The following is a 21,997-nucleotide window of genomic DNA, read 5'->3' as shown; positions in this document are numbered from 1 at the left end:
TAATTGGAGAGACTCAAGTCGCTCCGACTTAGAAAAAGGTTCCTGTACGACTTTTGGGGCGACTTGAGGCGACTTGCATTGATTTCTATGCAGAAGTCGTTTTGCAAGTCGCTGCAGTGGTCGCGTTCAGGTTGCCTGGGGCAGTCGCGCTGTAAGTTGTGCTGCCTCAGTGTGAACCGGACCTTGTATAGCACAGTAGTAAATTCACTGACTAATGCCGTTCAAAAGTGCTTCACAACATGCTTGATTTTAACATTCGATTTTTTAGTGACTTGTCTTTTCCAAATAAAAATAAATTTTTTTTATTTTATTTTTTATTTTTTCTCGTCACTGTGGTCATAAAGAAACCTCCATATGACCCCACTAACCATTGGAAAATCAAACGAAAACTTCATCTTCTGATTGTGTGTGGGGTGTTTTTGTTTTCTTTGAGTATACTAAAGCTGACCATACATAGCTGCTTATAATGTCAGCACAAGTAAAATGACTAGGGACCTGGTTGCTGAGATCTACACACTTCACAGCATGATGGAAACCTTACCATGTCTACTAATGCTCCAATCACATGCTAATTAAATATCTTGGTTCAAAAGGAGCTGCCCCAATTTTACATCCTGTTATAAAGCAGACGGTGCAAGGAAGTTTAAGAGCGCCCTTTTATTGGTGTTCTGCCTATCAACAGCTCTTTATTTAAATACATTGGATTGTTTAGTGCTAGAATATACTTTTCCCAACACCAACAAGAGGACCAGCAACATAATGCACATAGTCAGACTGTCCCTGTGTATTTTGGGGCAAAGTAAAAAACAAAACAAAAAACATATTACATCTCTGCAGTGTATGCAAATTTCCCCATGTGTTATCAGTGTATGTGAGCCCTACAGTAACAAATACAGTGCCTTGCGAAAGTATTCGGCCCCCTTAAACTTTTCAACCTTTTGCCACATTTCAGGCTTCAAACATAAAGATATAAAATTTAAATTTTTTGTGAAGAATCACCAACAAGTGGGACACAATTGTGAAGTGGAACGAAATCTATTGGATATTTTAAACTTTTTTTAGCAAATAAAAAAACTGAAAAGTGGTGCGTGCAAAATTATTCGGCCCCTTTACTTTCAGTGCAGCAAACTCACTCCAGAAGTTCAGCGAGGATCTCTGAATGATCCAATGTTGTCCTAAATGGCTGATGGTGATAAATAGAATCCACCTGTGTGTAATCAAGTCTCTGTATAAATGCACCTGCTGTGTGATAGTCTCAGGGTTCTGTTGAAAGCGCAGAGAGCATCATGAAGACCAAGGAACACACCAGGCAGGTCCGTAATACTGTTGTGGAGAAGTTTAAAGCCGGATTTGGATACAAAAAGATTTCCCAAGCTTTAAACATCCCAAGGAGCACTGTGCAAGCGATCATTTTGAAATGGAAGAAGTATCAGACCACTGCAAATCTACCAAGACCTGGCTGTCTCTCTAAACTTTCAGCTCAGACAAGGAGAAGACTGATCAGAGATGCAGCCAAGAGGCCCATGATCACTCTGGATGAACTGCAGAGAACTACAGCTGAGGTGGGAGAGTCTGTCCATAGAACAACAATCAGTCGTACCCTGCACAAATCTGGCCTTTATGGAAGAGTGGCAAGAAGAGAGCCATTTCTTAAAGATATCCATAAAAAGTCTTGTCTAAAGTTTGCCACAAGCCACCTGGGAGACACACCAAACATGTGGAAGAAGGTGCTCTGGTCAGATGAAACCAAAATTTTTGCCCACAATGCAAAACTATATGTTTGGCGTAAAAGCAACACAGCTCATCACCCTCAATACACCATCCCCACTGTCAAACATGGTGGTGGCAGCATCATGGTTTGGGCCTGCTTTTCTTCAGCAGGGGAAAATGGTTAAAATTGAGGGGAAGATGGATGCAGCCAAATACAGGACCATTCTGAATGAAAACCTGTTGGAGTCTGCAAAAGACCTGAAACTGGGACGGAGATTTATCTTCCAACAAGACAATGATCCCAAACATACAGCAAAATCTACAAAGGAATGGTTCACAAATAAACGTATCCAGGTGTTAGAATGGCCAAGTCAAAGTCCAGGTCTGAATCCAATCGAGAATCTGTGGAAAGAGCTGAAAACTGCTGTTCACAAACGCTCTCCATCCAACCTCACTGAGCTCGAGCTGTTTTGCAAGGAAGAATGGGCAAGAATTTCAGTCTCCCGATGTGCAAAACTGATAGAGACATACCCCAAGCGACTTGCAGCTGTAATCGCAGCAAAAGGTGGCTCTACAAAGTATTAACGCAAGGGGGCCGAATAATTTTGCACGCCCCACTTTTCATTTTTTTATTAGTTAAAGTTTCAAAAATCCAATAGATTTTGTTCCACTTCACAATTGTGTCCCACTTGTTGGTGATTCTTCACAAAAAATAAAAATTGTATATCTTTGTTTGAAGCCTGAAATGTGGCAAAAGGTTGAAAAGTTCAAGTCCTTTCGCAAGGCACTGTGTGGGAATTAACGCTCAAGCACTACATACTGATTTTAGATGTGTTTTTACCAGATTTTATTTTTTTATTTTTTCTGCCCAAACTCTTGGACACTCTGGCAGTGGGTATTTGGGGAATTGGTCACTTTACTACTCCTCCTCCATTCTGTTCACATTAATGGGGTCTTAAAGTTATACACTTATTTAAGAAGGTAATGCAGGATAACACACGCCTATTTGAATGCATGTACACAGAGTTGTGTTTAATGGGCAGCTTAGCATGCATTCCCACCACGCTGCGACTGTACTGCCACGACTGCCCCCCCCCCCCCCAAGCTGATGCACGGGACGACCTCTTCACTGCTGGCCAATCAAGAAGTCAAAATGCAGAACCTAGAACAGGGGTCTTCAAACTATGGCCCTCCAGTTGTTCAGAAACTACAATTCCCACCATGCCTAGTCATGTCTGTGAATGTCAGTGTGTTTTTTTTTATTTATTTTTTTTTTTTATTTATTTTTTATTTTTTTTACAATGCCTCATGGGATGCGTAGTTCCGCAACAGCTGGAGGGCCGTAGTTTGAGGATCCCTGACCTAGAAGTATCCCAGGGAGCAGATTACAGCAGCTTGAGAAGGATGAGACCATCACATCGCTGGAAGGTGGAGATGAGTATTTTGCAACGTTTAGTGGCACTTTAATTCTACTGTGGTGAACCGGGCTCACTACCAAAGCTTACACAATACAGCCCAAATGGGAGTCTGGTCATCCACAAAACAATATGTTTTAATCACTTCCTGACCGGTGCACACCGATGTGCGTCGGCCGAATGGCACGGACAGGCAAATGGGCGTAGAGGTACATCCCTTTTAAAATTGCCATCGTGCGCCGCCGGCGGAGCGCTCGCGTGCCGGTCGGGACCTCTGTGATACGGATTGCAGGTCCCGTGGACTCTAACGCCGTGGGGATACCCACGATCGTCGAATGGTGAGATGCTAAAGTAAACAATCCTCTCCCTGTTCTGCCTAGCAACGGTGACATCAGTGATGTGTAAGACACAGCCACGCCCCTAGGACACACTTAACCCCTACACTGCCACCCAGTGGTTAACCCCTTAGCTGCCAGTGTCATTTACACAGGAATTGGTGCATTTGTATAGCACTGATTGCTGTATAAATGACAATGGTCCCAAAAATGTCCGATGTGTCTGCCATAATGTCAGTCACAATAAAAATCGCTGATCACCGCCATTACTAGTGTTTAAAAAAAAATAAAAAAATAAAAATGCCATAAAACTATCCCCTATTTTGTAAACGTTATAACTTTTTTGCGCAAACCAATCAATTACTTATGCGGTGGCTTTTTTTTAATTTGTAGAAGAATATGTATTGGCCTAAACTGAGGAAGAATTTTTTTTTTTTTTTAATATATATATATACATTTTTGGGGATATAGCGAAAAGGAAACAAAAAAAAAAAAAAAAAGCATTATCGTTTATAGCGCAAAAAATAAAAGCTGCAGGGGTGATCAAATACCACCAAAAGAAAGCTCTATTTGTGGGGGGGAAAAAAAGGACATACATTTTTGTTTGGGAGCCACATCGCACAATTGTGAGTTAGAGAGACACAGTGCTGAATCGCAAACAGTGGTCTGGTCTTTGGCCAGCAAAATGGTCCGGGGCTTATGTGGTTAAAACTGATACAGCACTTTTTACCTGCCAGGTTTCATCTGGTATCAAAGCTGAAGTTGCAAAATGTGTTTCTTACCAGACTTAAACCATATATTTTTATGCATTTTATGGGTGTCTGATCTGCTATCACTATAGATTATTTACTGTAGTATGTATTTTTTATTTTTTTTCTGTTTAGATAATAAAAAAGGCTCTTACAGAAGAAAAGAGGGTCTCTACAAAAACCTCTGTGGTTGATCTTGTGACGGAGACGGACCATCTTGTGGAGGAACTCCTTATTTCCGCCCTAAGGGAGAAATATCCCACACACAGGTAAACTATCTAGCTGAACATCACAACATTGAAGAGGGAATACAATCTAGAGACTTTATTTTCATTTACTAGTCTCCCAAAAAGGGGGGGGGGGGAATAGTTTTTAACCACTTCTAGTCTTTGGGACATACCTGAGCTGGTGTTGGGGGTTTATTTTATTTTTTATTGCTTATGGAGATTTTCAGGTACCATAATCTGTCGCGGTGCAAAATTTTAATCTGGACATGTTTGGTATTTTCTTACATGGCACAACATGGTCTTTTTATATTTTATGGGAAAAAAGGGGGATGTCCTATTTTTGTCTGTGTGGACTAAAATGCATTTAATGGATTATTTTTTTATTTTTTCCCTGAAAATGTGTTTTGATAAACAGCTGCACAAATGTCTTGTGGCATAAAAAATTGCAACGGCCACCATTTTATTCTCCAGGGCGTAGCAAAGAAATGTTGATTTTTTTTTTTTTTTTTTTTTTTTTTAACATGTCTTAGAGAAATATCAGAATTGGCCTGGACAGCAAGTGGTTAAAAAAGCAGACCTGATTTCCATCCAATCTGTTTATGAAACATCCTTGTTCATGGGTAAAATTGTCCATAACAATTAGTAGGCATTCTGGTGGTAAGAAGGTGACCTTTTTTTATTTTAGCTATAGTAAAACCGCTATCTGCAATATTGTGTGTGTGTGTGTGTGTGTGTGTGTGTGTGTATATATGTATGTGTGTGTATATGTATTTTTTTTTTTTTTTTTTTTTTTGATTTGTGTATTGTATTTATTTATATTTTTATATTTTATAGCACTTTGTAGTCAGTGGTGCACATATACATTGATTGATTTTTTTATTTTTATTTTTTCTTTTGCGCCACTTTTTCCATATTATTTAAAAGGAATATTGATTGCAAATAATGACATCTATTTAACAAATATATATATTTTTTATTATTATTATTATTCTATAGCTAAAATAAAAAAAGGTCACCTTCTTACCACCAGAATATATAAATATAATTAGTGTGTATGTATTCATGGTTTATAGAGTTCTTGGTTTACAAAACACGTTATCTCCTCCGTGTGGTTTTTGTGTTTTATTTCTTTCTTTCTTTCTTTCTGTTTTTAACATCCAGGTTTATTGGTGAAGAATCTACCTCAGCAGGTTCTAAATGCATCCTAACAAACAGTCCAACGTGGATTATTGATCCTATTGATGGAACCTGCAATTTTGTACACAGGTAATTTTTTTTTTTTTTATTTCTTTAATACAACACATACATACTAGACCTCTGACATTTCTCCTTCCCTCCACTTCAGCCATTCCAGCAATAACTGAGATGATTGCTGCTGAGTTCATTGATCTCAGAGCAGATTGGGAAACTGTGGGGAAGCTTCACTGTACCGCAAAAGTGATTAGATCGTGGCTGCAGTTGTGGGCTTGTTTTTGACTACTAGGATGTTTGTAAACTTACCTTGGTAGACAAGTAGCAAGTAGTTAAAGTGACTGTGAAAAAAAAAATTATAATATATATATTTTTATTACAGTGCCATCATCCACATACATAAACAGTAGGGATCATGTAAATTAAAGTGTATGTTTAGTATCACTTTAATGTTTTCTGTACAGTGGCACGTGAAATGTCCACTCAACAGAAACGTGTAGCCTGCCTATTCACCCTGTCTCTTAAAAGAACTAGATACCAAGTTGTCATTGCAGATGCTTTTGGTTCAATACTTTGAACCGCTGACCTGGAACATTTAAGTAAATAGGCATTTCTGACTCATCTCAGACTTTTTTGTTGATCGGCATACTTGTTATGGTCAGGGAGTCTGAGTTTTAAAACAAGATGGTCAGATACAATAAGGCAGCTAGCAATTTCAGGTGTAGGTCAACAGCGGCAGCCCCAATGTTTTCTCATGTCACATGTTTACTGTGAATGTATCGTGATATGTCAGTGTTTTATATTTCCACTATAGTATAAACCAAAAATGAGCATGGTCATTCTGGAACAAACATATTAGCACAACATTACGAGTGTTGAGATGCATATATTTTCATTTTATTTATTTTATCACAAAATATTTTATTTGGAACAAAAAAAAAAATAAATAAATAAAAAAAAAAACAGAAAATGCAACAGTAGTGTACATATAAAATGGATGGGATCCACAATTTCCATTGACAAATGACATCAAACAGAATTTTGTTTTCTAAACAGGGGGGGGGGGGGGAAGAATGAACAAAGACTTGTGATGGCATAATGATAATCAATCAGTACAGACCCCCCCCCCCATGTCAGAAGAGCAGCCGATCGGCTCTCCTCCACACACGTTTGACAGACACAAGGGAAATGACAAAAAAAAGACAGTACCCAGAATTGTCCATAAGCAACACTTCAAAAGCCTTTTACATGGCATCTGTTTAGAGCCAACAGTAAATGGTGGCCCTAGAATTGTTGCTCTCAATACGTTTCCAGTGGTATCGAAGGTTGCTTACAGGGTTGTTGAGCACAGGGAAGACCTCCCACTCGCCATCCTGGCACACACTGTTTGTTTACTGTAGTCTTTGACTCTCTAGATCAGGGATATGCAATTAGCGGACCTCCAGCTGTTGCAGAACTACAAGTCCCATGAGGCATAGTAAGATTCTGACAGGCACAAGCATGACACCCAGAGGCAGAGGCATGATGGGACTTGTAGTTTTGCAACAGCTGGAGGTCCACTAATTCCATAGCCCTGCTCTAGATGAACAGGGAAACCCAGAAGACAATGGTGGGTGGCCCCGGTGGAGGGGGGGGGGGTATGTCACAGAACCATAAAAGGATTGGGTGGCCTAGATCCCTTTTTACATGAAAGCACATAGCCTGCTAAAAAAAAAAAAAAAGAATATATGAAGCCTTCGGGTGCTTGTTTTAGCCTCTTCTATACAAGGACATCTATAAACGGACCTTGGTAGACAAGGGGTTAAAGTGGTTCTAAAGGCAGAATGTGTTTTTTTGTTTTTTTAAAAACCTTTATTGCATTGGGTAAAAAAAACCTGCTTGCAGCTCTCTCCCACCCAAGCCCCCACTTATACTTATCTGAGATCCTCTCTCTAAAGTGTAAAGATTTGTTGTAATCGTTAACAAAATAAAAAAGCTATAGTTCCCCTTTGCAGTAACGCATGCAGTTGCAGTTGCCATTACCCTGGGTAATGTACTTTTCACTTTTTCTTTGCTTCACATAAAACTTTCTCGTGCGATGAAGGCTTGCATTCTTTGTGATTTGCCCTTTTACAATTGTGTATTTGTTCAGCTTATGTGGTATATCATTTTGCATGCCAAGGCTTACAGACTGAGATGATCTTGCTTGTTTTCTATAGGTTTCCTCCAGTGGCGGTCAGCATTGGATTTTCTGTCAATCGAGAGGTATAAAACGTGTTCTGTAAGTCTGTAACCTGAGATTCCTAATGGTATCTCATGGGGAAGGGTAAGAGGTTGTGCTGTTTCTATAAATCTTTAAGGGAACCCAACCATCAACCCAATTCCAGCTAATGTTTTTTTTTTTGTATGGGCAAAAATGTCTAAAGCTTGGCCATACATGGGGTTTTTTTTTTTTTTTTTTTCAACCAACGGGCTGAATGGGAAAAAAAAATTAAAACTATTCCCCCATCCACACATTCAAGGTATATGCAGCAAAACGTCACTAGTGTGGCATCATATTCTAACTGTGGGACTTCCCCATGGTCAGAATACATTAATCAGCACTGCAACCGATTGGCTGCATAAGCTGATCAAAGCAGGAACATGGATCAACGCCTCCTAGTAAAAGCACCTCCCACACAGTTAGAAAACACTGGCTAGGCATACAGTTAACCCTTTGATTGCCCCTGATGTTTAACCCCTTCCCAGCCAGTGTCATTGGTACAATGACCAGTGCTACAAATATGCACGATCACTGTATTGGTGTCACTGGTCCTCAAAGTGTCAAGTGTGTTAGTGTCCCGACTGTCTGCCGCAATATCGCAGTCCTGCTGTGTTGCTTATCGCCGCCATTACTAGTAAAGAAAATAAATTAAAAATATCGCCAGGTTTGTAGATACTATAACTTTTGCGCAAAACAATGAAAGTGTGTGTGTCTTTTCAAAAATTGTGGGTCTTTGTTTATAGCGCAAAAAAATAAAAACCACAGCGGTGATGAAATCCCACCAAATGAAAGCTCTGTTTGTGGGAAAATTGGACATAAAATTTGTTTGGCTACAGCGTTGCACGACTGCACAATTGTCAGTTACAGTAACGCAGTGGCATATCGCAAAAAATGGCCTGGTCATAAAGTGGGAAAATCTTTCAGAGGGCAAGTGATCAAATAGTAAAAAGAGGGCAGCAATCCTAAAAATTTGGCATACGTACTCTTCATGTGAGTAGATTTTTATTTTTTTTTCACAGCAGATTTTAAGAAAAAAAAATTTGCCTGAAGTTTCAATGTAATTGGGGGAAATTTGTAACATTTTGGTTCATTCACACGCACAGGGAGTGACAGGTGTTCTTTTGCAGCCAACCTTTGCTTGAAGTAAAGTGCTTTGACAAATTATTAGTGTGGTCTAATTGTGTTTAACGGTTGCAGGGGTTAAACTAAAAACGTATGCCAAAGTAATTTTACCAATTTAATATATGCTTTAATGACTATAACAAACCCGTACAAACCTCAGTGCACTAATTTTAATAAAATAAAACTGTTCCCTTACATATGCCTTCCTGCATACAACCTACTTTAAAAGATACTTCAGGGGTAACGTACTTAGTGTGCAATAGTCAGGAGTATGAAAAGTAAAACCCAAGTGAGGGGAAATCAAATCTAAAGCTAACAGAATCTGGAGCAGTTGTGCATATCTGCTTCTATCTTTTTCAGGTAAAGTGGAAGTAAACCCAATAGATTTAACAGTTTAAAAAAAAAAGTTACAGTTCCAACACATGCCAGGAATGTAACTGTCACACTGGTTGCGCTCTTGACCAAACTGTTAAACTAGCCAATGGCTGGTGTCATAACTGATCACATGTGCAGCATCAGCAGGTGAAGACTAAACGGAGGCCAAGATGGCAGATTCCATGGCTTAAAACAATAGGGGAGATTACCTCCACTTTAAGCTTTCGAAAATTAAAGATGGCAGCTGATTGGTTGAAATGCACAGCTGCTCCAGTTTTTTTTTTTTTTTTTTTTTTTTTTTTTTATATATTGCCAGAAGAAAAGTTATTTAAAAAAAAAAAAAGGTTTTAGGTTAAATACCTTCTTTTTATGGTCTTTTAAGTAGAGTAGGTTTATGATTGTCATAATGGAACCTTCTAATAGGCAGTTCCTAGAAGAGGCTGGGGGAACCCGACGAATACCCTGTTCTTGTGAATGAGATTTTTACCACTTCTATAGTGTGTGTGTGTGTGTGTGTGTGTGTGTGTGTGTGTGTCCGCTGTTAGAAATTGTGGAGCCCTCCTTGACACCCGCCCCTGTCCGTTATTAAGATATTTATTAGGCAGCTACAGATTTCACTCTGGTTATTGATATGAAAAGTTCTAAAATAAGGCATCTCTACTAAGAATGTGCATCATGTATAATATATACTGTACTTATTACAGCGGCACAGTGGTGTAGTGGTTAGCACTCTCGCCTAGCAGAAAGAAGGGTTGTTGGTTTGAAACCCAACCACGACACTACCTGCCTGGAGTTTGCATGTTCTCCCTGTGCCTGCGTGGGTTTCCTCCGGGTACTCCAGTTTCCTCCCACATTCCAAAGACATGCAGGTAGGTTAATTGGCTTCTGTCCAAAATTGGCCCTAGTATATAAATGGGGACCTTGGATTGTGGGCTCCTTGAGGGTAGGGACTGATGTGAGTGTGCAATGTACAGGGATAGGGACAATTGTAGACACTCAGGATGGACTGGTATCTTTATTCAACCTTACTAACTATGTATTACAAACTTCACCATTACTATACTATGCTAAACTTATTACACATATTCTAAAGCGGCAGAGGTGTTATATTAGAACTTGTTAGAATAACTGATTAGCAGGAATGTGCTCAGACGTGTTCGGACCCTAGTCTGAACGCACCTCAGCTATGTTGCCAGGAAGCTGTCACAGTGCCTCACCATTCAAAAGTGGAGCTGAATGGGACAGATGTCAGTGTTTGGAGATCGCCGGGAGATTGCCCTGCACTCGCAGGTATGCAGGAGATTACCGTTGCTCGCAGGAGACTTAATGTCTGTAATTGGAAGGCTTGGGTGAAAGTTTCTCCCCCCGCAAACACAAATGTAAACTAGCATCTCACTGTGCTTATGATCATCATTATCGCATCACAGCACCGCAGGTACTGTATGGCTCTGTCAGTGTGTCATATAGTTGTTGGGTGCAGACTTTGTTATGACTGTCCTCTAACACACAATACAGCCATAAGGTAACAAAGTCAGCACCCAACAACCATGACACACTGACAGAACCATACAGCACCTGCTGTGCTGTGATAATGATGATCATAAGCACAGCGAGATTTCACATTTATGTTTGCAGGGAGCTGTGTTTAATTTTAGTCTTGGGGCTAAAATGGCATTTTTAGTTTTAGTCCCATTTTAGTCTTCTGCAATTGTTTTTAGTTTTAGTCGTATTTAGTCGACTAAATATCCAGTATATTTTAGTTGACTAAAATGTCCCAGAATACATTATTATGGCCAATTAAATGAATTCACGCCCAATCGCTTGACGTGCCTAAATGCATTACACACTTTTAGGCTGGATTCACACCTATGCATTTTTTGTGCTTTTTTTCATTTTGCAGATTTGCACTGCAGAACGTGTTCCATGGGAAACCATGTTAAATGGACTGTAGTCCAAATCTGCAAAATGCAAAAAGCACTAAAAATGCATAGGTGTGAATCCAGGCTTGCAGTCGTTTTTGCTGCCAAAATACTGCTTTCCTGGAGAAGTGGCAGGAGGAAAGGCTTCTAGCGGAGTCCGCAAAAGGTCCCTATGGGCATGAGGCCTTAGGTGCAAGCGTTTTATGCTTATTTACCTAATTGAAGAAAAATGTTCTGTAGTTTTCCATAAAGTAAAAACAAAATGCTATACATAGAGACCCACTCCTAACCTAAAACAGCTACCGTGTAATCTTCATTGTTTGGTGCAATTAAAAAAAATTAAAATAAAAAACTTGTTAAATAAAAATATTACATTCTTAAAACCCAAGTCCTTCTAATCTATTTGGTGCTTGGGTAATACATAGGATAAGCTTCTAATGTACTGCTGATCCATGAGCCTTTTTTTTTGGGGGGGGGGGGGTGTTCACCTCTTAATTTTCATTTACCCTGGTTATCATAAGGCTATTTCATGCATTTCTATTATTCTTTTCCTTTATAGCTTGAGTTTGGGGTAATATACCATTGCACTGAGGGAAAAATGTACACTGGAAGAAAAGGGCAAGGGGCGTTTTGTAATCAAGAGCGACTTCATGTAACAAAAGAAACAGGTCGGTGTCTTTATTTATTTTTATACCTATGCCATTGTTTTCTTAATACAGACTGCTTTCTTTTGTATTTTCATTGGGTGTGGACAATTTAATAAAGTATAATTTTAAAGGAAATGAAGAGGTACGCAAACTCACAACACCCTCCCCACTCCCCTGGTTCCCGTTGCACTTTGCTGCTGTAAATTACATCTTTCCCCCTTCTGAGTCTTTACATCGAATGCAGGGGATTGGCCTTCTGCATTGGACTTACTGTCATTCTAGGACCTGTAACTGCCAGAGTGCAAGGAAAGAGGCCGCCGGTACTGTTCTTGCATCCCACGAAGGCAAGCCCCAATGCAAAGGAACATTTTACTGTTTCTGAAGTTCAGCATTAAGTTTCCATACATTTGATGAATACAATTTTAAATATGTATTTGATTTCTGTCATTATCAGCAATGTCTTGATGTTGCAGGTATCAGGAATGCTTTCATTTTAACTGAAATTGGGCCTAAACGGGATCCAGCTACATTGAAATTGTTCTTGGGAAACATGGAGAAATTTCTGAAGTTTCAAGCTCATGGGTAAGGAAATTAATACATTGATAATTGAGGCCATCTTTGCTTACTGTCTTCATAAAGTGGTATTCAACCCAAAACATGTTCTATGTAGCATGATATATAATCTAAAAAATGTAATATAGGAATCGCTTACAATTTTCATGAAAATCTATATTCAGTGCCCATATACAATGAAAAACATCCGATGGGTCTATAAGTCCACTTTAAAAAATGTTTCAAAGGTGAAAAAGAATGTGGTATCCATCCATGCAAAGACCGCTTTGTGTCAAAAAGCCATTACCAGACACCTTTTGGGTGCAATGCCTGTTCACCTTACTCTATGACCCATTACAGGTCATGCTGCACCTTTAAAATCTTGTGTTAATAGCTTGGTATAACTCCAAAAGACAAGTGACGCAACGTATTGGGGGGAGCCAGTGACATCTCTTCCGTTGTCTGAGACCCAGAAGCTGTGGTGAGGAAGGCGATCTGCCACTGTTCGAATTCTATTGTACCATAATTCGTATGACAAGAAATGGTTTTTGGAAGTGCTTTTAATTAATTAAAAAGATACCGTTTAGAAGGCTTAATATGCTATGAGCTTAATTCCTATGTATGTCTTGAGCACCCAGTCCCTAGCAGGGCTTGCCTAGCCAAAAGGACAGATTACAAGATATTTGGAGGCACACCAAGCTATTGCCACAAGATTTTAAAGGCACAGCATGACCTGCAATGGGTCAAAGTAAAGTGAGCAGGTATTGCACCCAAAACATGTCTGGTGAAGGCCTTTTGACACAAAGCTGTCTCTGCATGGATGGATACCACGTTCTTTATTTTTCACCTTTGGGGAAAAAAAAAATTAAAGTGGACTTGCAGTACCTTTTGAAAAAGTATTCATACCCCTTGAAATTTTCCACATTTTGTCATGTTGCAACCAAAAACATAAACGTATTTTATGTGATGGACCAACACAAAGTGGCACATAATTGCGAAGAGGAAGGAAAATGATAAATATTTTTCAAATTATTATTATTATTATTATTATTATTATTGTTTTTACAAATATCTGAAAAGTGTGGCGTACATTTGTATGCAGCCACTTTTACTCTAATACCCCTAACTAAAATCTAGTGGAACCAATTGCCTTCAGAAGTCACCAAATTAGTAAATGGAGTCCACCTGTGTGTAATTTAATCTTGGTATAAGTAAAGCTGTTCTGTGAAGCCCTCATGTTTGTTAGAGAACCTTTAGTGAACAAATAGCAGGTAAAAAAAAAAAAAAAAAAAAAAAAAAAAAGCTTTTCACATCTCACGGACTACTGTTCAATCCATCATCCAAAAATGGAAACCGTATGGCACCACTGCAAACCTACCAAGACATGGCAGTCCACCTAAACTGACAGGCTGGGCAAGTAGAGGATTAATCGGAGAAGCAGCCAAGAGGCCCATGGTAACTCTGGAGGAACTGCAGAGATCCACAGCTCAGGTGGGAAGACTATTGGTTGTGCACTTCACAAATCTGGCTTTTATGGAAGAGTGGCAAGAAGAAAGACATTGTTGAGGGAAAGCCATAAGAAGTTCCGTTTGCGAGAAGCCATGTGGGGAACCTACCAAACGTGGAAGAAGGTTCTCTGGTCAGATGATGCCAACATTTATTTTGGCCTAGAAGCAAACCGCTATGTGTGGCAGAAAAACTAACACTGCACATTACTCTGAACACACCATCCCCACTGTAAAACATGATGGTGGCAGCATCATGTTGAGATGCTTTTCTTCAGCAGGGAGTGGGAACATGGTGGAGCCAAATACAGGGCAATCTTAGAAGAAAACCTGTTAGACTTGAAACTGGGCAGGAGGTTCACCTTCCAGCAGGACAACGACCCTAAACATACAGCCAGAGCTACAATGGAATGGTTTAGATCAAAGCATATTCATGTGTTAGAATGGCTCAGTCAAAGTCCAGACCTAAATCCAATTGATAATCCATGGCAAGACTTGAAAATTGCTGTTCAGACGCTCTCCATCCAATCTGACAGAGCTTGAGCTATTTTGCAAAGAATGGGCAAAAATGTCACTGTAGATGTGAAAAGCTGTTAGACACATGCCCAAAAAAGGCTTGCAGCTGTAATTGCAGCAAAATGTGGTTTCAACAAAGTTTTGAATCGGGGCTGAATACAAATGCATGCCACACTTTTCACATATTTGTAAAAAAATTGGATAACCATTTATCGTTTTCCTTCCACTTCACAATTTTATGTGGCACTTTGTTCGTTTTTGATTGTAACAGTACAAAATGTGGAAAATTTCAAGGGGTATGAATAATTTTTCAAGGAGCTGTATATAACCATTAGATGTGTTTTTTTTTTTAAATAAATGATTTCGCTGTATAATGGCACTGGGAAAAAATATATAATATACATTTTTTTTTTTTTTTTTTTTTATAATCATTGATTTTATACCCACCCTGCTTGCAGCATAGAGTCCTCCGTCTCAACCAGGACACCACATATATGGAATTTTGCATGTTTTTTTCCTGTGTTTGCTTGGGTTTTTTCTGGTTTCTGCCCACGATCAAGACATGCTGGAAGGTCAATTGGCTCCTGTCTAAATTGGCCCTAATATGTGTATGTTTTGCATGTGAGGTTGGGACCTCAGATTGCAAGCTCTTTGGAGCAGGGACTGATGTGAATGCACTTTATGTAAAGATCTACCTAAATTGTCAGTGCTATATGCATACCTATATTAAATCAGTTTTTTTACATCAAGCTTTTGTAGAAGGTATTTCTTGATCTCATTTTATAGGACCTCTGCCTTATGCTCCATTTAGATAGAAACTGAAAATCTGTTGATGGAAAAATGTTGACCTGTAAAAACAACCTAATTTATATCTCTGATATCCAAAGCCTGGGCCTAAAATATTTGTCATTTTCTGCTTTGTCACCAGGATCCGAATCATTGGAAGTGCCACCCTGGCCCTGTGTTATATAGCATCAGGGGCTGCTGATGGCTACTATCAGTTTGGACTGCATTGCTGGGACTTGGCAGCAGCTACTGTAATAATAAGGGAAGCTGGAGGAGTTGTGATAGATACCTCTGGTAAGTTTTGACAGTGAGAGAGCTTCCCTTTCTAATTTTCTTTTTATTTTGGATCTTCAGCGTTCTAATATTTTTTGTTACTTTATTACTATATTTTTGAGAGTATACACAGTGTCATGTATTCTATTGACAGAATAGTCCTATGTAAAATATAAAACTTGAGGCTTATGTTTTGCCTTATGTTTTTGGACAGCGTAGGGAACGATAACCAACTATGCTGAGTTTTTTTTTTTTTTTTTTTTTTTTTTTATTGCTTTCTGTGACCCCACTGGGGAGATTTGTTTGCTAAATATACCCTGGTGCCCGATTTGTCAGAGACATTAAAGTAGAATTCCAGCCTAACATCAGCTATGCTTAAAAAGGTTACCTATTCTGCATAACCCATGGTAAAAAATAAAATAAAATTTTATATATATATATATATATATATATATATTTATATATTTATATATTAATATTATCAAAGTGTGTGTGTGTGTGCGCATTTTCAATTAAAAAAAGTGTATACTCGCCTATCTTTAGTCCCCGTCAGTCTGGCCATGTGACACAGGTGTTAGTGAGCGGTGGCTGTGCGGGAGAGGAGAGAGTGCTTATAGGGGCTGAAAAATTCTGTGAGCAATGACGTCACGCATGGGGGGGGGGGGGGGGGGGAAGTTTTAAAAAGAAAATGAGTTTAGCCACCACATCTAGGAATCGTAGATCGTGTCAAGTATGTGTGGCGACATCTAGGTTAGGAGTACAATGACAGGTTTGTCTTGCCTACAGTCAAGAATGGTGTTGGGAGTGTCATGGTCTCGGGCTGCATGAGTGCTGTGGGCACTGGGGAGCTACAGTTCATTGAGGGAACCATGAATGCCAACATGTACTGTCACATACTGAAACTGGGCCGCAGGGCAGTATTCCAACAGAACAACCCCAAACACACCTCCAAGGCGACCACTGCTTTGCTAAAGAAGCTGAGGGTAAAGGTGATGGACTGGCCAAGCATGTCTCCAGACCTAAACCCTGTGGGGCATCCTCTTATGGAAGGTGGAGGAGCGCAAGGTCTCCAACATCCACCAGCTCTCATGTGATCATGGAAGAGGACTCCAGTGGCAACCTGTGAAGCTCTGGTGAACTCCATGCCCAAGAAGGTTAAAGCAGTGCTGGAAAATAATGGTGGCCACACAAAATGTAAACTTTGGGCACAATTTGGACATTTTCACTTAGGGGTGTGTACTCGCTTTTGTTGAAAGTGGTTTAGACATTAATAGCTATCTCAGTTATTTGAGGAGGCAACAAATTTTACACTGATGCACAAGCACTACTTTACATTGTAGCATGTGTCTTTTTTTTTTTTTTTCAGCGTTGTCACATGGAAAGATTATAATAAAATATTTACAACAATGGGAGGGGTGTACTCTCTTGTGTGTGTTTAGTTAGATAGATAATGTAAATTTGCTTACATTCTGCTCAGCCAGCTTTGGGCTTCAAAATAGAAGTGCTTTGGGCAGCGTCACTTCCATAAGCCAGAAATTGTGCCACATACGAACAATGCTTAATTTTGGCCTGGGCATCTAGACATTGACCCTCAGTCACAAAAGTGTTACCAGGATCAGTCAATGATGGCTGATTTATATTTGTAACCTTTTTAGAAACCAGGATGATCTGAGCAAGATAAAACTTTCTATTGGTGGTTTTTCATCATGTTTTGTCATGAAATGATTATAAATGCATATTACTGTGTTTTGTAGTTTTTTCTTTTGAGCTTTTTCTCCAAGATGATCAGTTTATTACAATTGGGGCTATAATGCTGACTTAAAATGGTAGTAAAGTCATTTTTTTTTTTTTTCACTTTGACCTACAGGTAAGCCTATAATGAGGCTTACCTGTAGGTTAAAAAAAAAATCTCCTAAACCGAGATATTCCCTTTGCATGCAGCTGCTGACTTCAGCAGTGCATGCGCTCTGAGTTCCCGGCTGAAGGTCCGGCAGACTTTGCTGGAAAGAAGTCTCCCACACGCATGCGCAGAAGTGATAAAATTGCGGCTCTGGACACTCACGGTGCCGGAGCTGCGCTGCCTGGAAGACACACAGAGGGAAAATTTCAGCTCCCTCGGCGTGGACCGATATCACCTGCCGATGCCTCGTTATAAGGTAAGTATTTCATAATGAGTGCATACTACCCAGGTTAGCTAGCATAGGTGTTAGGAGAGGGTAGGTAACAGCTTTTAAGGCTAGTTAGTTATTGTAAAGGCAGAAGGTTTTTTTTTTTATTATATATCTTATTGCATTCTATGCATGAAGATAAAAAAAAAAACGTGTGTGCAGCAGCCTCCCTCAGCCTCTCTAATACTTACCTAAGCCCTATCTCTCTCCAGCGATGTTGCAGGAGAGATTTGGCTGTGCGGGGCTCTCCTCCTCATTGGCTGAGACAACAGCAGAGTGCCATTGGCTCCCACTGCTGTTAATGTCAGTAAGTCAATAAGGAGAACGAGGGGGGTGTGGGGCCTAGCTTGGACTCTGTAGTATTCATTGTATTCTGTCCATTCAGACACAATCTGCTTTAGCTGTTGTCAGTAATCACTTGTATAAAAATGCAAGAGGCTGGTTGTACCCAAATTAGAGCAACTCGAGTACAACTAGCCTGCCCATACATAGCATGAATTTCAATCCAAGTATGGCCAACTTTAGGGAAAAAAAAAAAAGAAACCCAGAGCTCTCCCCTGCACATCCTTGAGTTCTGCTCTTGGACTAAAGAACAATATGTTATGTTGTGGAGATGACTAGGGAGGGGAGATTCAGTCCTTTAGCAAATGACAGCTGGACAGGGCTGATACCAGCAGAGGCGTATCTAGTGAAAATGGCACCTATGGCAAGCACTGAAACTATGCCCCTGTCAAAACATTCTGTGTACAGGGCTGTGTTTTTCACTGCATGAGATGCACACAGATATTCAGTACATCCATGGGCAGGCAGGCCAATTCAAATCACTAGGGATGCAGCAGCTGCATGAACACAGCCCCTGCTCTCACCTTGATATCCTTTTGGGTGCAGGAACGTGCCCCCCCCCGAGCACAGACCGTGTGCATTCAAGAACATGAACCAAATGGATATCAAATTGGGAACAATAACCCTCTCTTACTCCATCCAACAACTCTGGTTCTACTTAAAGTATGAAGGAGACCTGCCCCTGCCCCAGGAAATGCACCCTCCATGACAGGTACCTGAGCAGAGTTTGGAGATCTCAAAGAGCAAAATGCCAGTCTCCAGGTCCTGAATCTTGAAGTGAGTGAAGTCAATCCCAAACACATTCTCTGCACAGATAATCTGATGACAGAAGACAAGTGATGATGAAGACGCACAGCACCTAGCACAGGCCGGTGACGGGTCTCCTGCCAGTAACTCACTCACTGTGACCCGGCTCAGGCCTAGGACATTCTCGGGTCTCAGCTGCTTCAGGGCTAACAATTCCTGTTCAGTGAGCGCAGCCACTCACTGGAGTTCCCCATCGCCATCCTCCCTCCCGTGCACGTGCCTTTATGCCAGTCAAAATGAACTTGCCAGTTGGTCCCTCTGGAATCACTCCCATCGCAAGTAATCAAGATTTTGAAGTATGCAAAGAGGAAGCCATTCCATAGAGGTAGGTAGAAGGTTCTCTGCCACTGAAGCTTTGTCACTAGCAACAGTCTGCCACCTGACATCAGCCTAAGAGGAAGGGGCTTCTCTGAAAATATATACTGTGAATATTGTGACAAAACTGGAATGCATTTATACAGACTTTTGTATAGTGACTGGGGGGTAGATTGTAAGCTTTACTCCCCTGCTCTGACCCTATCACTGCCTACCTGAGTCTCTATCCCTCTCTGCCCTTAGTTCAGGACCTCCAGGATCCTGCTAGCTTCTTCTTCCTCCTGTAGGAAACAGTTCCATCTGGTTTATGACTGACCCAGGCATATCTGTGATGGGGGATCTTTATATGTACACACATGACTTTGATGCTCACTGATGCACATATCAGCCTCAGCTGTGGAGGGGGAGCGATGAGCAGGCATGTCTACAGGGATCATGGGATTACAAGCTCCATATAAGCTGGGCAGTGTTGTCACTGTGATTTTTGTCCTGTCCTGCTGCTCCAGGTGCTGGGATGCCAGACCCCAGCTTTATTACCTCCCCCTCATTCCTCCGATCCCAGCCTCCCTGCACACACAGCTCCTACAACTTTGTGCCGACAGAACTGCAGACTAACAGTCTCCATTGCCAATCTCTATGGAGCTCGGTACATGCAGCCATGCTCTCCTCCGGCTGTTCCTTGTCAGAAGCATGCCGCCTCACATTTCGGCACCCAAGAACAGGAACAGGGCGTCAAAATCGCTCCGCTGGCCGGGACTAATTGAGTAGCGAGGCAGCAAGATGCACATGCTCCCTGCAAAATAAATAAATAAATAGTCCCTCCTTTACGCTCACCTGATGGGGCCCAGAAAAATGTAATTGCATCCCCCCCATAAGCAAGTAGGAACAGGGAGAGGTTTAGAATGCTCTACTTTTTAAATTCGGTGAAGAACTGTAATGCTGGCAGCCTTGCTCACGAGCACCCCCTTCATATGACGCCCATGGCATTTGCCATATGTGCCATACCTTGTATACACCACTGGATACCGGCAGGAGCGCAATGCATTTCTGGCAGATCATCTGGTATTTTTCTGTACTTGCAGGGTCTTGAAAGAAATAAAACGCAAGTGTGTGTGTGTGTGTGTGTGTGTGTGTGTGTGTGCGCGCACTTACATAAGAGTGACTTAGAGAGCGAGAGAGAGACTTCACAAATGCTAGCTTTGACTGAAATCTCTTGTATATTATCTAGCGTACAAGCAGTTTGTTTTATATTGGGCAGGTAAGGCTCTGCTTACTAGAGTATTGTAACAAAACTTCAGTGGTTCAGGATATTGTTGGGACATGCAGTTCCTCAAAGACTGCACGGTTACATATTGCTTAACATTATTTCTTAATATTATCAGGCAATATGTTGCCTGACTACTATCATATTGCCATCTTTATTACTTTTTTGTTTTTTCTTGCAGGCGGACCTTTGGATCTCATGTCTTGCCGTGTAGTGGCAGCTGGTACCATGGAACTGGCACAGAGCATAGCTCAGGAGTTAGAGACTATCTCCTATGGGAGAGATGATGACTGAATATGTCCATTGGTGTTGACCTATCCTTGCTTGTTCCTGCTAAATCCTTCACCCAAGTGTTATTGTGGGCTTAAAAAATGGCTTGCATTGATCTCTAAGTGTCCAGAGACTGATGCCATGTCATTTTCTAAATAAAATGTGTCTGTCTTTCTTTATTTTCTTTTTTTTCTTTTACTATTCATTTTTAGAGGGGATGTTTTTCACAAGTGGTAGTTCTATCCCTGTTTTAAAAAAGGATAACTGTACCAAATGTTCTTCAGTGAAGAGTAGTAAGAGTGTGTTGTGACTCTCATTCGTGTCTGTGAACTTGTTAAACCATACTTCCTGTATTAAGCCCTAGAGAGTCCCTTCAGCTTGTACTTGCCATTGTGTAGCCCAAGCATACAGCTTGTAGGTGCCTGTGGGAGGACTCCAATAGGTTGATGCACAGGGTGATGGGATCCAGATTTAAAGGGGTTCTCTACTTTGCTTCAAGCCCAAACTCCCCTTTTAAAAATAAAGTGTCAGTTACTTGATGGGTCTTGGTTTTCATGTCAGTAGTGAACCTAAATGGTTCTCCCTTTATCGGGTCAGAAGGGGATATTTTGGGGTAAAACCATTAAAATCGGTTGTTTCAAAAGTCACCAATTATGTCTGTAAATGTGCTACAAATTGTCTTTTCTCCTTTTTTAAATGGGCGAAAGGAGTGCCGAGATGTGCAAGATTATCAGATCATGTTTAATTTGTGTGAGTGCCATTTGGTAGACATTTCCTCTAAAGGGAACCTGTCATAACCATATCTGCACCAGCTTCCTGTCCAGTGCTGAAGACTGTCATTGCCTAACTCCAGAATGTGGTGCCAGTTCCAGGGCAGAGTAGCCCGATGTAGCATCATACATGGGGTTATTTAATAAAGGCAAATCCACTTTGCACTGCAAGTGCACTTGGCAGTGCAGTTGCTTAGGATCAGAGGGGGACATGCAAGGAAAATAAAAAAACATTTTAGCTTGCGTATGATTACAATGGTAAAATAAGCTTCCCCTCATTTCAGATCTACCCCCTCAGCTTTAAAGCGACTGCACTTTCAGTGCACTTGTAGTTCAGAGTGGATTTGCCTTTAGTAAATAACCCTCACAGTCTATACCTGTCCTGAAATTAGCACTGCCTGATTGCTTACAGCATTATATGGGAACATAACCACCAGTCTGACAGGTTTGCTCTAGGTTCCCATTTTAAAATGGCGCTGCTTTCTTGCCAAACTGTT

The 21,997-nt window shown here is 40.6% G+C and overlaps 1 protein-coding gene across 1 annotated transcript in view; it reads left to right on the top strand.

Moving 5' to 3' along the window:
• IMPA2 (inositol monophosphatase 2) overlaps nt 1-20,909 on the top strand; it is a 46,762-nt gene extending 25,853 nt beyond the window's left edge. The window contains exons 2-8 of the mRNA XM_077492424.1: nt 4,345-4,478; nt 5,598-5,702; nt 7,826-7,871; nt 11,845-11,953; nt 12,406-12,514; nt 15,434-15,585; nt 20,642-20,909. Coding sequence (XP_077348550.1) covers nt 4,345-4,478; nt 5,598-5,702; nt 7,826-7,871; nt 11,845-11,953; nt 12,406-12,514; nt 15,434-15,585; nt 20,642-20,754 — 768 coding nt within the window. The 3' untranslated portion in view covers nt 20,755-20,909. The remainder of the gene's footprint in view (nt 1-4,344; nt 4,479-5,597; nt 5,703-7,825; nt 7,872-11,844; nt 11,954-12,405; nt 12,515-15,433; nt 15,586-20,641) is intronic.
• The last annotated feature ends 1,088 nt before the right edge of the window (nt 20,910-21,997 follow it).

The sequence above is a fragment of the Lithobates pipiens genome, unplaced genomic scaffold (assembly GCF_037356315.1).
Source record: "Lithobates pipiens isolate NorthernLeopardFrog02 unplaced genomic scaffold, aLitPip1_a1.2 Scaffold_19, whole genome shotgun sequence".
NCBI classification, from domain to species: domain Eukaryota; kingdom Metazoa; phylum Chordata; class Amphibia; order Anura; family Ranidae; genus Lithobates; species Lithobates pipiens.
The sequence above is the reverse complement of the archived record's forward strand: the minus strand, read 5'-3'. Positions and strand labels throughout refer to the sequence as shown.